This window comes from Setaria italica, chromosome II (assembly GCF_000263155.2).
Source record: "Setaria italica strain Yugu1 chromosome II, Setaria_italica_v2.0, whole genome shotgun sequence".
NCBI lineage: Eukaryota > Viridiplantae > Streptophyta > Magnoliopsida > Poales > Poaceae > Setaria > Setaria italica.
In genome coordinates, this window is record NC_028451.1 from 29,283,331 (window position 1) to 29,300,632 (window position 17,302).

The following is a 17,302-nucleotide window of genomic DNA, read 5'->3' on the forward strand; positions in this document are numbered from 1 at the left end:
TGCCTCTCCGTAGTCGCTTAATCAGCGAAAACGAGCGCTTTTTTTGGGGCATTCGGTTCCGGCACGAAAAATGATGCAAAACGGGTGCATTTCGGCACCCGAATGCACTATTGCCGGGTAGCGAAACTCGGGTGGATTTTTTCGCAACGAACGCATCCAATCTTCCTAAATATACACTAGAACATGTTTGGGAGTGTTTTTGGGCATGCGGTTCCGGCACGAAAAATGATGCAAAACGGGTGCATTTCGGCACCCGAATGCACAATTGCCGGGTAGCGAAACTCGGGTGGATTTTTTCGCAACGAACGCATCCAATCTTCCTAAATATACACTAGAACATGTTTGGGAGTGTTTTTGGGCATTCGGTTCCGGCACGAAAAATGATGCAAAACGGGTGCATTTCGGCACCCGAATGCACTATTGCCGGGTAGCGAAACTCGGGTGGATTTTTTCGCAACGAACGCATGCAATCTTCCTAAATATACACTAGAACATGTTTGGGAGTGTTTTTGGGCATTCGGTTCCGGCACGAAAAATGATGCAAAACGGGTGCATTTCGGCACCCGAATGCACTATTGCCGGGTAGCGAAACTCGGGTGGATTTTTTCGCAACGAACGCATCCAATCTACCTAATTAGACCCTAGAACATGTTTGGGAGTGTTTTTGGGCATTCGGTTCCGGCACGAAAAATGATGCAAAACGGGTGCATTTCGGCACCCGAATGCACTATTGCCGGGTAGCGAAACTCGGGTGGATTTTTTCACAACGAACGCATGCAATCTTCCTAAATATACACTAGAACATGTTTGGGAGTGTTTTTGGGCATTCGGTTCCGGCACGAAAAATGATGCAAAACGGGTGCATAAATATACACTAGAACATGTTTGGGAGTGTTTTTGGGCATTCGCTTCCGGCACGAATAAGGTGATCGTGCTACTGATGAGGACATCAACCCCTACACAGGACCTACTACTCCAACGGAACCAGCACCAACGTCACTTCCCACTACACCAAGTCCAGAAACGTTTCAAGGTCCAATAACGCGAGCCCGTGCACGTGACCTAAATTATGTGATCCTTTTAAGGAATGAAGAAGAAGATTCTGTCCAGGAATGACAACCTGAACGCCATCTATGGAAGCTAATAAAGGGTGCTGCGCCACCTATCTTTTGGAAAGATTGTTTCCATGTAATACGTAGCTATTTTAGAAAGGTTAGGTGGGGATTTCAGCCAAAGATTCATGCTGGACGAAATTCCCTCCCCACCTTTCTCCTATTTAGTCCTGCTCACGCCCCCTTGGTTTGGCGGGTTTTCTTTGATAAGTTTAGCCATTGTGCAAACGTCCTGTACTGCAGTTGTGCTCAGCAGCCACCTGTGGACAGCCATTGTGAACCCCAATTCGTGAGTGATTGATATTCAGTTGTGCCTTCATCTTGTTCTTGCTTGTTCTTCGATTGCTTGCGGGAATAGAACCTCGTGTTCAGGTTGATCTTGCCATCAGCAAGGTCAATAACCATTTGGAGTTGGTTCAGCGATTGCTAAGGCGCCACGACCTGTTCGTTTGTAGTCGGATCGCAAGAGTCACCTCCTCCACAAATCGAAGTTATCCCTCTCACCGAAAGATCGGGCACTCCAGCTCTATCAAGTGGTATCAGGTTTCAGGTTGTTCGGTGAGATCTACCCCCTTTATTTGTAGTTTTGTTCATCGTCCTATCGTCCACCAGAAAAGCCACCAAAAAAAAAAGTTTCAGGTTAGAACCACTGTCCAAGACCTTTTGAGCCTTTGCATCTTTCATTCAGTTTATTGCTTTGTTGAGTTTTTGGTTGCATCGCTGTGTCGTGTTGCTGGTCTTGGCGTCTAGTCCTTTAGAGTTTTGAGTTCCTGTCACGTATTAGTTCACATCTTTGCACTTGATCCTCCTTTTCCTTTGTCCTCCTTGTTCCTGTAATCTTTCCCACGTCATAGACCCCCTTGTGCACGCCACATTTCCACCTACAAAAGGAAAGTAATTTATTTCGGGTTTTGTTTTATCTCGGCAAGGAAACAGACCTTAACTGTTGCATCCGTAGTCCGTTTGGGAAGTTTAGGTACAATTTGGAAAGAATATTTCGTGCCCTTTCCAACGGATATTCCCTTGCCTATCGATTCATTTTGGGCGTATCACAGCAGATCGTGAGAGCTTCGGCAGTCTGTGGCTACACGAAAGGAATGAGTTCCTGATTTCCTTTTGTTTCCTTTTGAGTTGTGCAACGTGTTGGCAGTGTCATCAAACAAAAAAACGGCCAGAGGTGCATAAAAAAAAAACAAAAGAGCCGCACCAAAGAAAAAAAACAAAAAAAAAGGAGAAGCCAAGGGTGTGTACTCGCTGTCTTTTACTCTTTGTTCTTGCAATTCTGTGACTATCTTTGTGCGTGGGCTCACGTCTCTAGTACGGTCTAGCCTAGGACCAGCACAACACCAGCTTTGAGTGATTATTCAACTTTGCATTTGCTGAATGCTGGTGCTAATCCTTGCTACAAATTGAAGCCTTCCCATAGCTACACAAATTTTCTACAGCGTGCAGGTTGTGTCCTCTGGCAATCGCTCTATCCAAGCTTCATTGGTTGCACCGCTGGTTGCAGGTCACCCCTGTTTGCATGGTAAGAACGGGTAAGGGCTTGGTAACGGCTTTTCGTTTGAGTGATCTGATCAGCACCACATCCCAGTAGGCATAGGACATATTCCTTTATTTCGTGTTCTCCCTTGTTTTTTTTTTGGCACTAATCATGGCAGGATCTGCGGATGAGCAAGAGGACCCGAATGCCATACCACACTCCCCTCGATTCAAACGCATCATCCAGCACTTTGATCGCCTAATGAACAAGCACGTGGATGACCTTGCAGAAGATGTTCGGGTCACTAATGAGCGCCTTGGCCAATTTGAAACCACTCAGCTGACCACAGGTACAACGCTCAGGGAACTACAGCAAGCACAAGCCTCCACCAACACCAGCCTTGCCACCATCACGACTCGTCTCGACGAATTAGTCCAGCAACTTGCTGATGCACGGGCTGGCTTTGATTATTGTGGTGATACCGAGCAAGAAGATCCTGACCAGCCTCGTCGGACGCGAGGGCCTCGCCGTGTGGTACGTAATCAGGATGACTCTTTTGCCAAGATTAAATTCACCGTACCAACGTTTAATGGAAAATATGATCCTGATGCTTATCTTGATTGGGAAATTGCGGTTGATCAAAAATTTGCATGCCATGCTGTCCCTGAACCACACCAAGTTAGGGCTGCCACTAGCGAGTTTACGGATTTTGCTTCAATTTGGTGGCGTGAACATTGCAGCAAACACCCCACTCAAATTCCACCCACTTGGGCTGCTTTGAAAGTTCTCATGCGACATAGATTTGTTCCTTCCTACTATGCACGCGATATGCTTAATAAATTACAGCGGTTACAGCAAGGTAGCAAGTCCGTTGAGGAATATTTTCAGGACTTGCAAATTGGGATGCTTCGTTGTGGTTTAGTTGAAAATAATGATGCAGCTATGGCACGATTTTTGGGTGGGCTGAACCGCGAAATTCAGATTGTGCTTGATTATAAGGAGTACAATACCATTACTCGTTTGTTCCACCTTGCTTGTATTGCTGAACGAGAAGTGCAGGGACGCCAAACGAGGACACATGCTCACTCCTTTGCAGGTCGCACCACCTCCTTCAAACCAGCCACTAAACCTGTGGCTGCCTCATCATCAGCTGCACCCTCACCACACAACATCACCTCGCGTGATCCGGCAGCGACAAAGACTCCATCCACACCTACCCCAACACGTTCCTCTTCTTCTTCCACTGGGCGCACCAAGGACATCCAATGCCATCGCTGCAAAGGCTTTGGCCATGTTATTCGTGACTGCCCCAACAAGCGTGTGCTGATTGTACGTGAGGATGGTGAGTACTCTTCTGCTAGTGATTTGGATGATCCCACATATGCTATGCTTGCCACTAACGTTTCAGGACATGAGGAGGAGGAACATGTTGCTGCTGTTGATGCCGACAAGTATGAGAGCCTTGTAGTGCAGCGTGTCCTCAGTACACAGGTTGCACAACCAGAACAGCACCAGCGACACAACTTATTTCACACCAAAGGCGTTGTGCAAGAACGATCGATTCGCATCATCATTGATGGCGGCAGTTGCAATAACTTGGCAAGTACGGATCTGGTAGAAAAATTGTCCCTTCAAACTCGGCCACACCCACATCCGTACCACATTCAATGGCTCAACCAGGGTGGAAAACTGAAGGTAACACGCTCGGTACGTGTTCATTTTTCTATGGGCTCCTATCATGATTATGCTGATTGTGATGTCGTTCCGATGGAAGCATGTTCTTTGCTGCTAGGTAGACCTTGGCAATATGATACTGATAGCATGCACCATGGTCGCACAAATAAATACTCACTCATGTTTAAGGGCAAGAAAATTATTTTTCATCCAATGTCACCTGAACAGATTTTAAAAGATGACCTTGCTCGGGCCACTAGAGAGCACAAACCAAGTGCACAACCAAATTTACAAAATGAAATCAAACTGAATGCTCCTGTTTTACTCGCTACACTAGCTGATTTGACCGAGTTGGCTGTTCCCAATTCACTTTGCTATGCTCTCATGTGCACTAATGTGCTGGTTTCACTTGATGACACTGCACTTTTGGATCTACCCCCTGCTGTTACTAAGCTTTTGCAGGACTTTGCGGATGTTTTTCCAAAGGATGTCCCAGCTGGCCTTCCTCCCATTCGTGGCATTGAACATCAGATTGATCTCATCCCAGGCGCTCCATTGCCAAACCGTGCTGCCTATCGTACCAATCCAGATGAGACAAAAGAGATTCAGCGACAAGTGCAAGAATTGCTTGACAAAGGTTACATTCGTGAGTCTCTTAGCCCCTGCTCCGTCCCTGTTCTTTTGGTACCAAAGAAAGATGGCTCTTGGCGCATGTGTGTCGATTGCCGTGCTATTAACAATATTACAATCAGATATAGGCACCCTATACCTCGCTTAGATGATATGCTTGATGAGCTCAGTGGCGCTGTTGTGTTCTCTAAGGTTGATTTGCGTAGTGGGTACCATCAGATTCGCATGAAATTGGGGGATGAATGGAAAACAGCTTTCAAAACCAAATTTGGGCTATATGAATGGTTAGTCATGCCTTTTGGTTTAACTAATGCCCCCAGCACGTTCATGCGTTTAATGAATGAAGTTTTGCGGGCCTTCATAGGGGTGTTTGTGGTTGTCTATTTCGATGATATCTTGATTTATAGCAAATCTATGGAGGAACATTTGGATCACCTACGTGCTGTTTTTGATGCTTTACGTGTTGCCCGCCTATTTGGGAACTTGGATAAGTGCAGTTTCTGCACCAGTCGTGTGTCTTTTCTTGGATATGTTGTTACATCGCAGGGCATTGAGGTGGATAGCAACAAGATTGATGCTATACAAAGCTGGCCAACACCCACCTCGGTGACGCAGATTCGAAGCTTCCTCGGGCTTGCTGGTTTCTATCGTCGTTTCGTTCGTGATTTCAGCACCCTTGCTGCACCACTACATGAACTCACAAAGAAGGGTGTGCCTTTCTCCTGGGGACAACCGCAAGAAGAGGCTTTCATGGTTCTAAAAGATAAGCTAACCCATGCACCCTTGCTGCAACTTCCTGATTTCACAAAAATGTTTGAACTTGAATGTGATGCTAGCGGCATTGGGTTAGGTGGAGTGCTGCTGCAAGAGGGTAAACCGGTTGCTTATTTCAGCGAGAAACTGAGTGGTGCTAGTCTGAATTACTCCACTTATGACAAAGAACTTTTTGCGTTGGTTCGCACCCTACAAACATGGCAACATTACTTATGGCCTCGCGAATTTGTTATTCATTCAGATCATGAATCTTTAAAACATATTCGTAGTCAAACGCATCTGAATCGTAGACATGCTAAGTGGGTTGAATTTATTGAATCTTTTCCTTATGTCATCAAACACAAAAAAGGGAAAGAAAATGTTATTGCTGATGCTTTGTCTCGTCGTTACACCCTGCTCTCGCAACTTGACTTCCAAATTTTTGGCCTCCAAACCATGAAAGAACAATATGTTCTTGATCCTGATTTCAAGGACGTACTGTTACAATGCAAGGCTGGTAAAGGTTGGGGAAAGTTTTACACGGATGATGGATTCTTGTTCCGTGCTAACAAACTGTGTATTCCAGCAAGCTCGATTCGCCTTTTGCTGTTGCAGGAAGCACATGGAGGCGGCCTCATGGGCCATTTTGGTGTTAAGAAAACAGAAGACATCCTGGCAGCTCACTTCTTTTGGCCAAAGATGCGACGTGATGTGGAAAGATTTGTTGCACGCTGCACCACATGCCAAAAAGCTAAGTCCCGCCTGAATCCCCATGGTTTGTACACGCCCCTCCCTGTTCCTACTTCTCCTTGGTTGGACATTTCTATGGATTTCATTTTGGGGTTACCTCGAACTAAGAAGGGGCGGGACAGCATTTTTGTTGTCGTTGATAGATTCTCCAAAATGGCTCACTTTATACCATGTCATAAGAGTGATGATGCTAGCAATGTTGCTGATTTGTTCTTTCGTGAGATTGTTCGTTTACATGGTTTACCAAATACAATAGTTTCAGATCGCGATGCTAAATTTCTTAGCCATTTTTGGAGATCACTTTGGAACAAATTGGGTACTAAATTACTTTTCAGCACCACTTGTCACCCACAAACCGATGGTCAAACGGAGGTTGTTAACCGAACTTTATCCACCATGCTTCGGGCTGTGTTAGACAAGAATCTGAAACTTTGGGAGGATTGTTTGCCTCATGTTGAGTTTGCTTACAACCGTTCTTTGCATTCCTCCACAAAAATGTGCCCTTTTCAGGTTGTCTATGGTTTCATTCCCCGGGCACCCATTGATTTATTGTCTATTTCCTCTCCGGATGAACAACATGTAGATGCTGTTGCACGTGCTGAATTAATGTTCAAAATCCATGCACAAACACAGCAGAACATAGCTCATACTAATGCTAAAAATCAGGTTGCTGGTAGTAAAGGTAGGAAACTTGTTACTTTTGAACCTGGTGACATGGTCTGGTTGCATTTGCGAAAGGAACGTTTTCCTACTTTGCGCAGGTCTAAGCTGATGCCCCGTGCTGATGGCCCATTCAAGGTGCTGAAGAAAATTAATGATAATGCCTATATACTCGACCTGCCTGCAGAATATGGTGTTTCCTCTACCTTTAATGTTGCAGATTTAAAACCATATGCGGGCGAGAACGAGCAGATACCGTCGAGGACGACTTCGATTCAAGAAGGGGAGGATGATGAGGACATCAACCCCTACACAGGACCTACTACTCCAACGGAACCAGCACCAACGTCACTTCCCACTACACCAAGTCCAGAAACGTTTCAAGGTCCAATAACGCGAGCCCGTGCACGTGACCTAAATTATGTGATCCTTTTAAGGAATGAAGAAGAAGATTCTGTCCAGGAATGACAACCTGAACGCCATCTATGGAAGCTAATAAAGGGTGCTGCGCCACCTATCTTTTGGAAAGATTGTTTCCATGTAATACGTAGCTATTTTAGAAAGGTTAGGTGGGGATTTCAGCCAAAGATTCATGCTGGACGAAATTCCCTCCCCACCTTTCTCCTATTTAGTCCTGCTCACGCCCCCTTGGTTTGGCGGGTTTTCTTTGATAAGTTTAGCCATTGTGCAAACGTCCTGTACTGCAGTTGTGCTCAGCAGCCACCTGTGGACAGCCATTGTGAACCCCAATTCGTGAGTGATTGATATTCAGTTGTGCCTTCATCTTGTTCTTGCTTGTTCTTCGATTGCTTGCGGGAATAGAACCTCGTGTTCAGGTTGATCTTGCCATCAGCAAGGTCAATAACCATTTGGAGTTGGTTCAGCGATTGCTAAGGCGCCACGACCTGTTCGTTTGTAGTCGGATCGCAAGAGTCACCTCCTCCACAAATCGAAGTTATCCCTCTCACCGAAAGATCGGGCACTCCAGCTCTATCAAAATGGGTGCATTTCGGCACCCGAATGCACTATTGCCGGGTAGCGAAAGTCGGGTGGATTTTTTCGCAACGAACGCATGCAATCTTCCTAAATATGCACTAGAACATGTTTGGGAGTGTTTTTGGGCATTCGGTTCCGGCACGAAAAACGATGCAAAACGGGTGCATTTCGGCACCCGTGGACGGGGAGTCCAATAGCATTAAAAAAGTTTGGATCCTTTGTGTAGGATTAACCCCTCTTACTGATTTGGTTACTAAAGAAAATATTTTGTGAAAACCCTTTTGAAAATGAACCCTTGCATGTGTTGAAAAACCTAGCTTTATAGCAAATAAACCCGAGCCTTATCCTTGATATACCCTATGCATATTCTTGATTGTATCCCCCTCCATGGATGGGGTTGGACTTGTTGAGTACTTTTCTACTTACCCTTGTTTTGTTGCTTTAGAGGAAGACCCGGACTTCGTTACTGAGGATTTCGAGTAGAAGGTCACTTCAGCACCCAACGCTGCCTGTGGTGTTGGCCTTTGCAGAATGCTTCCGCTGCCGTGTAGTCCCGAGTGCTATCTCTTGACAGTAGCTTGGCTCGCTGCTGTTGTTTATGTACTTATCATTTCGGCATGCCTTTTGCGCCTGCTCCCTCGGGAGTTGTCCGGTTTATGAATCACTTGTTGAATAAATGTGTTATCAGCCTACTGGGACTGATATTAGTATCACATTTAGTCTCCGTTGATGTGGGGACGCTTCAGGTGGTATCAGAACTGTCATTGGCTATAGGACGTGACTGTAGGACCGGAAAAGCCTTTCTGACCAAAATAAGTGATTTATTAAAATTTCTTCTTTCCCCTGCTCTATTGCAAAACTAATTTGCACCCCGATTCTTTCCGGATAGCCGAAGAAGATGGGTCAACAGCCACTGCCTGGAAGAGCCCAGATTCCTGAGGTTGTTGTTTGCCTGCATGGATCGTCTCAGCATTTATGAACATCCGGAGTACACTAGCAGGGAGTATGAAGACCGCGGGACACCCTGGTGCGAGATGATCATCTACGTCGGAAGGAGCAGTCACTACCCCGAGATCCAACCCTGGAATGTGACTGCCACCGGCTTCCGGCACAAGGATACTTACCAAGTGGCAGCCCGGAAGGCCCTTCGCTACTTGTGCTAGATCTATGAGAGGCACCTCGGCCGCACACCGATGAGATTCTACCCGCCAGTCAAAAAGAACCGCCCGATTTGGCTTGCCCGGGTAAAGACTTTGGAAGGACATGGACAACGGGAGGATGACCCCACCGTGCTCCACATGGCTGCTTATCTTCTCACCCTGGACGAGCTATACAATGAGCAGGCTGCAAAGCTGAAGCAGCAAATTCGTAGAGCTGAGGACGCAGAAATTATGGTGAGGAGGCTTCAAGTGAAGCTAGCAGCTGCCGAGGCACGAGCTGCAGCCGCCCAAAGCAATGAGTTGCCGCCATTAAGGCCCTCAAGGAGGCCGACAGGAGGTGGATTCTATCTTTTCGAAAATACCCTGGGGCCTAGCTATAAGTGAAACATAATAGTCCGTCTGGCTGTGCCGGCGTCGTGGAGGCCGCTTCCGTCCGCTCGCATTGTGGAGAGCAGTGTCCCTGCCACCGTCCGCCCGTCCGTGCCGCTCTCTCTGCTCGTGAGGCCGCCGGCAGCCCTCACCGCAATCCGGCCTCGAGGTCCCAGCCGTCGTCGTCCGCATGCTTGGCTCGTGCGCCTCCGTTGGTCACCATGCCTCCTGCGGTCCCATGGTTGAGGCCGTTCCCTATGTTCTCATCGTGCAGACCAAGCAGCTGGGTCGCAGTGGATGCTGTTGATCCATGCGGTGACAGAACTTTGACTGTCAAGACTCACGCATGGTGTTCAACTATATGCCTCAACAGATGAATACAAAAACTTAGTTTGCATAGAGAAAGATCAAGATTGAGAGATAGCATCACACTACTCAAAGAGACTGGTGTATCTTTGCAACTAACTTTAGCGCATTCTTTAATTTGTTTTCAATTTATTTCTTGGCTCATGATCCTGTCTCGCTTGTACTAGGTTTTGGTTCCAAGGCACATCCATTTCACGCCAACCTTGACCTTGAAGGCAATCGGAATCACCACCAGCTGCTCAAAGGTGATTGCCCTTCAACGACTGCTAGTTGGTTCTTGGTTGGACACAACACATAAATATGTTGCACTCTATATTTACTATTAGTTGCCTGTTCAAACACGGAGGCACAAAGTATATGATATGGTTTACTTACTTCTCAAATTGATATTGCTTTTACCAGTGGCAACAGCAAGTATTGACAGTGTATTTTCTGCATTGGTTAAAGTGAAAACAAAGTCAAGGAATAAGTTAAGTGATAGTGTTTTGGATGATTGTCTAGTCACATTCATTGAGCGGGACATTTTCTTCCAAGTGAATGAAGATGATATAATCAAGACATTCATATCACTCAAAAAGCGGCAGGTAAACAAAACAAACAAGTAATATTGTAAGTTTCTTTTATGCTATATTTTGAATTATTTGTATTTCATTTGAACTATTTATATTGTGATTAGTTATTGTTTCTAGCTTAATCTTTGAATTTAAGATTTATCATGTTATTTAGTGCATGTGATTTACCGAATTAGAATATGGTTTTACCAAATTGTAAATGGTTTTATGGAATTGCATAAGATTTTTTTTCGACATACCCTGTGGTAAAATCCTAGGTCCGCCACTGGCACTATGTGTAGTCATAAGGATGAAGTACTGTAAGGACTACCGGTACAATGGTAGGCCAACCTATATGGAGATGTAAAGACCATTTTTGTCCCCATCGTGGCTGCCCTTAGTGCGCCGGCTGATATGGAAGTCGTCGCGCAATTAAGGGGGTGTTTGTTTCTTTAGTCACTACTAAAATTCCTATCACATCGAATGTTTAGATACTAATTAGGAGTATTAAACATAGACTAATTACAAAACCAATTGCACAGATGGAGACTAATTTGCGAGACGAATCTATTAAGCCTAATTAGTTCATGATTTGACAACGTGATGCTACAGTAAACATGTGCTAATGATAGATTAATTAGGCTTCATAGATTCATCTCGTGAATTAGCCTCCATCTATGTAATTAGTTTTATAATTAGCTCATATTTAGTTCTCCTAATTAGCCTTCGAATATTTGATGTGATATGAATTTTACTTCGGATTAGACATCCAAACACCTACGGAAGAGGAATTAAACCGCGGCTCAGGAAGCCATAACGGCCAGACGATGGGACCTGGGTGTGACCGGCCCAGCAACGACGAAGAGCCGGAGGAGCGCCGTGGCTCGCAAGCGTATGATCCGGCCGTTCGGCCTGGGAGAGTTGGGGGAGTTCGGGAACGAGAAGGACGTTGTTGCTGGATGCGTCCCCGTTGCACGCCGGCCCCTGCCACCGTTGAATATACCGGCAGCAATTCACATTTTAATAATTTAAGCAAGAACGCACTAAATCAAAGACCATGTTAAACATGAAGAGAACAAAAAAGCTACTCACAATAGGCATACAACACAATTCTATTATAAAGACACCGGTCATATCAATCTTATATGATTGTAGTATCGAGTATAACATAAAAAAAATCCCTAACAAAAGAGATAAGAGATCATATGGTGGAGTGGAACCATCCTCAATGGTAGCGGCAATTCGAAGCCTTGTGACACAAAGTTTGCTAATGTAGCCTTACTGATCAGTTGGCAAAAGCTACGACGATCAGCAATAGTAACATCAATATACAAGTAGTCATGTAGCATGGCATAACTAAAGTAATCATTGTGGAGACACCACTAGCAAGGGCTCACGCTAACCTCTCCCAAAAATTTGATTCGCCTCCGCTCGGTGTCTTAGAAAGGTGGGGTTTCGTAGACCGGCCCACTTAGTTGCATATGCACGAAGATGTTGAGATAAGGATACTGGAGAGCCTCGACGGTAGAGGAGGATGTAGGATGCTTATGTATATTGTACTCGGGTTTAGGATGTGGAGAGGTCACCTATTTAGAGCTTCTACCCATACCTTGAAGAGCAGGGTAAAACTCCTCGCATAAAACGCAAGAACCGACCGTACCGGCTCCACATGATTTTTGTGCCTTTCATTTCTTGGTGCAACATTTTCATTCAATCCGTTTCAAAAATATCTTCTAGAAGCTTTTATGTGATTACGGTCTTAGATGTCAAATATGACGAGAGATCTTGTGATCCTGATTGATTTGACACAATCTCTTTGTGATCTTTACCTTATTATTTTCTTAGTGTAATTGAATATGGGTTATGCCGGATTTTTTAAAAAAATTCTAGCCAAAAACTGATATCTTAAAATAACTCATCCTAAAATTATTGAGTGACTGGAGCTGCGACGCTGGCGCGCACACTGAGGTTGGCACGCTAGCGTGTCACACGCAATGCCGCGGTTAGCGTGACCGTGCGCAGCCTGACGTAGTGACGTGCGATGTGCGGAGGTCGCAGTCCCTGTCGGACTGCACCGGGGGGAGAGAGAGAGTTGCTGTGCTGTGCAGCTGTTCAAGGGGAGAGAGTGCGTGCAGATTTTTCAAGGAGAGAGGTTGGAGCTCTACCTGCAGTCCTGCGCTACTCTACCACTGCTGATGCCATTTTCTTTGACCGGTGAGGCGGCTATTGACTATGCTCCGGGTTTATATTTTTAAGGAGAGAGAGTGTGTGGAGCTTTTTCAAGGAGAGAGAGTCTTCTTTATTTGTCATTAGTCGTCGGATCATATACGAAAAATCACACGTTCATTCCATACTTTTTTAATTACATTCTTCTTGTAATTTTAAAGTTGCATTTTATCCATGCATGGAGCACCGAAGTCGCTCTCGTGTGGCGAGATTGGGTTTAATTAGCAATTGTACCATATCACTCTATCTCCATCGTCCAAGTAGTCATTTCTGCAAAGAGTATTACAGACGAAGTCATGTATGTCTAGAAAATGTATCTTGTGTTCTTTAGCATCACTAATCATTGATTTCTTTCACTATGTGATTAAGGGATTTGGTAGGTCAGGGCGAACAGAGTAGCCTCTAATAGATGTTATAGCCGAAACGATACACAAATGCTGAATTAGGGTCTCCACAACAAAGTAACTTGAGAAAATATCTAACTTTTTTTTCTTTCTAGAAAATGGGAATATGTCCGGCTTCTGCGAAAAACGTACACAGCCAAATGAACAAATATCTTAACTATTAGCTCGACTTAGTCTTGTAATCAGCAGCACATCGGCACTTCTTGCCGAATTTCATGAACAATTCTAGGCAGAAACTGATCAAGATGGGAAGATAAACGCTGCAATGGACAAATGACCTTAATTTGTTCAGTGCCATTGCTGTTTCGGTATTCGGATGCAACCGGACTTTACCACCTCACTCAGTAAGCTGTCCCGTGTTCCTTGCTGAATGCTGATACATTTGAGTAATGCCCTGCAGCTACTTGTAAGCATAGAGAGAACGAACACATTCATGTGTGACATTGAACACTAAGAATCTCAAGCACCAGTTTCCGAACATGATCTCTTTGATTTATGAGTTAACTAGACAGGTTGAAAACTAACACCACCGTGTCTGCCTATTGTAAAAGATAGTAAGATACTACACACAGAGCAGCATACATGGATCTGAGGCTACAATATACATCTACATCTGTTCCCACAAGACGAGGAACAGCTACCTCGTCGGTGAAAATCCCGTTACAACGACACAAGTTTCGCAATGCAGGACGCCGACTTGTGCTGTTCGGGGAGCGTCCTCCACCACGCCACAAAAGAAGAGCTCCCCAGAAACACGTCCTTGCCCAGACTTCCAGAGTTATACCATCCATGCGCATCGCTCTCGAGCTTGACCACCCTATCCCTCAGGTCCTGGAACGTCCTGCCGCCGGCCATCTCGGCCTGGAGCTCCTCGACCACCGCCCAGAAGCATGACTCGAGGCTGGACCCGACGGGCGCGCGCTGCAGCTGCTCGTGCCACCTCTGCGTGTACTTGTACCGCCGCGGCCGCCCCTTGGAGAGGTAGGAGCCGGTGTCCTCGTTCTTGGAGTGCCTGTAGTAGTTGGCGATGTCCAGCGGCTCCACCAGGCGGCGGAACAGCGTGCCCAGGCCCACCCACTCCTCCCGCGCCTCGAAGCCGTCCGGCAGCTCGCGCCTCCGCAGCATCTCGATGATCTCGTCCCAGAGCCCGGCCAGCTCCAACCTCCGCACGTTGGCGTTGAAGTCGTGCACCTCCCGCTGGAGCTTGAAGGAGTCGTAGTAGGTCACGCCGCGGAGTTCGCATGCTCTCTTGTAGTCGTTTAGGGATCTGAGGGCCTCCTGGATCTTCTGGCAGCTTTCGTCAATCTTCGTTTGGTTTCTCTGTCTTTGTTTCTCCCATTGCGCAGCTGCAGAAAGGTGCAGTATAGCTTCCTTGCTCTGTGATTAAAAAAAAAGATATAGGTTCTTTTACATTAGAAGAATACATGTTGGGAGTCTTGAAATGGTGACTGAAGATTGCTTATTTGAACACGATGACAATTACGAAAACAAACTACATAGACAATTACTTTTTAAGCTATGAATCTAGGATAGGTCGATAGGAAATGCTTTCGTGTTGGGCTGCAATATAGCACACGATGACCCAACTTTAGTGGTTTGCAATTTTCTTACCAAGACTGATTTCACAGAGAGTGAACACATGTTCACTACTGTGAAGGAAATGCCAACTATAATGAAGATGTGCATTGACAAAAAGGAAAAGGTGGCTTACCAGTTCAATGCTTCCAAATGCCGCTCTGTCTGTCTGCCTACCAGGAACAGTTGACGAGATTGCTCCCAGGTAATCCACACAAACTATATCCGGCATGCACTGTTTAATTGGTTCATACTGCCAATGAGCACTTAAACTTCTAGCAGCAGCATCAAGCAATTGTTGTTGGGGATCCAACTGAAGACAGTAAAATAACAACTGCAGTACAGCATCTGAATTTGTGATAACAATCAGTTGTTCACTACTTGTCAAGAAATGATAAGTCCCGCAGGGTCTGTAAGGGGAGAGGTCAATGAAGGAAGTCAACGTTCCCAAGATTGAGCTAGTGCAGCCCATGAAAGAACAGGCCTCATAGCTGGCAATCGATAGTGTGCTTCTCAGTAAAGTTTCGTAGTACTCAGGTATGACGAGAGACCTCCCAGCAGGTGAGTTGTTTGGTGTCTGAGGAGACAACCAATCAAGAACAGCTTGAATTTCTTCTCTGAAGGATGCAAGCGGAGTCAGTGGTATACGTGGGACAATGTCTAGCGGAAGAAGGAAATGCAAAATACATTGCGACCAGCCCTCTCTTCTAACAGCATGGTTGAAGATATTGTCTCCAATAAGAGGAGCCCCAAAGGTCACACAGAAGGGGTGTGCTTGATTTACACTTCCCTGTCTGGTGCACTTCTCAAGAAACCATATAGCAGCAAGGGTGGCTATCGAACCTCCTGATGAATGCCCTGTGAATACTATACGTTTCTCTTCAGCCACAGCTCTCGATACCTGTATTTCAAGGAGGAGTTATCATTTTGTTCGTTTAGGTGATAAACATAGTGAAATGCTCGATCTACATCTCAGTTAACATTTGAATACAGCCAATTTTAAACAGTACAATTCTGTATATTATGATATAAAAGTAATATAACTGGAATCAAGAGTTTGAAGGCTATGGTAATCGCCCAAACGAAAGAGGAAGGGGACATGAATTGTTACTCAATTTGTTGTCCAAGTAATGTAATATTGTCAATCATGAAATTTTTCATAATTCCAAGCATCTGGAATGCTGTGGCTGAAAAGTATGTTTTCCAGCTATGTCATTATTTCTCACACAGTCTAAGACTTAGTCACAAACATGATGCACGGTCCTTCTATGGAATAAATATGTTTGACTCAGACTTGCCTTTGCTATTTTATTTGCAACTGCCTTACTTTATTTATGGCCCCTCCTCTTTCATCGAAACTGTGGTATGTAGTGTGAAGTAAACTATTTTCTTTTCTTTTCCCAACAAAAAAGGGTGAATTGAAAACTTTGCAAAAAGAAACATCAAGTCAGCAAGCAGCCCAAAAAAACAATCAAGTTGACATCAAGTTGAAATCAAGCACTCCCTCCACATTTGCAAGCTCTATCCTGATGTACATTCACACTGCTTTAGTTAGACAAGCACGCTAAAATCCACAAAGGTCAATGCAACTGCAGCCCACATATCTTTAACTGGCAGAGCAGCTGAAACTAACATACACATGAACACAGCAACGGAAACAATTGAATCTTGCAGCTAACACACCTTAAATTCAACCTAATGCATTTCACCATACTATAAAAGCAAGTAGCTTTTCAAATTGATCCATCTAATCTCATTTCTCCCTCATAAAGTATCCTGAAACGATCAATTCTTAGTCTCAGGGATCGGACTGCAAGTGCCATTTCCTGTAGCAGCTACTAACGAGATCTTAGCAATAAAGAGTCAATATGGTTTATCAAGCTATACCGGATACCAGCTCGAGAAGCCGGCGCTTGATTCACTGACCTCGGACTGGAGCGTCGATCCGTCGAGCAGGCCGCGGAAGGCGGCGAGGAAGGCTGCGTTAGCGCGCGCGGGGACGCCGCTCCCGACGGCGCGGAGCGACGGGAACAGCGCCGGGTCCACCTCCGCGTCCCCGAACGGCTGGCGGGCGCCTCCCGCGGAGGAGGGTGCCGCCCAGTCGGCGGCGGACCAGGAGGGCGCGAAGGCGAAGGCGGCGCAGGGGTAGGGGTGGGACGCGTGGTGCACCTGGAAGGAGCGGGCGGAGGAGGAGGCGGCGGCCGGGGCCGAGGCGGGGGAGGGGGAAGGGAAGGAGAGCTCGGCGCAGTGCGCGACGAGCAGGCGGTCGTCGTCGGACAGCGACGCCGCGCGCTGCGGCGGCGCCGGGGTGTCCGTCGGCATCGCGACGGGACGGGAGAGTGGAGCACTGGAGCGCTTGGGGAGGCGGGAGGCGTGGAGCTGCTCTGAGGCTCTGAGCACCTGAGGTCGCTGGGTTGACTTGTCGCCGACGAGCAGCTGAGAGGGACGAGAAAAAGGAGAAAAAAAGGTTGGGACTTGGCCACTTGGGGAGGCTTGCGCCTTCTGAAGCCGTGGCTCGTACGACAACAGCGACGTTACAAGCCGCTGCTCATAACACCGTCTCCGTGTTTGCCCAGCCCATTGTGAAAGTAGA

General features: G+C 46.1%; 1 protein-coding gene across 1 annotated transcript; it reads right to left on the reverse strand.

Annotated features, from left to right (window-relative positions):
• Positions 1-13,552: 13,552 nt before the first annotated feature.
• On the reverse strand, positions 13,553-17,222 carry LOC101782890 (protein EDS1L). The gene is made up of 3 exons (XM_004956681.4): positions 16,636-17,222; positions 14,846-15,610; positions 13,553-14,511 (listed from the first exon to the last, which is right to left on the reverse strand). The coding sequence occupies exons 1-3, from the start codon at positions 17,029-17,031 to the stop codon at positions 13,795-13,797; spliced, it is 1,878 nt and encodes a 625-aa protein (XP_004956738.1). The 5' UTR covers positions 17,032-17,222; the 3' UTR covers positions 13,553-13,794.
• Positions 17,223-17,302: the final 80 nt, after the last annotated feature.

Coding starts and splice junctions, on each gene's coding strand:
- LOC101782890 (XM_004956681.4), bottom strand. CDS start 17,031: ATGCCGACGGACACCCCGGCGCCGCCGCAGCGCGCGGCGTCGCTGTCC. Junction 15,611..16,635: donor GATCGACGCTCCAGTCCGAG/GTCAGTGAATCA, acceptor CTTGAAATACAG/GTATCGAGAGCTGTGGCTGA. Junction 14,512..14,845: donor CATTTGGAAGCATTGAACTG/GTAAGCCACCTT, acceptor TTTTAATCACAG/AGCAAGGAAGCTATACTGCA.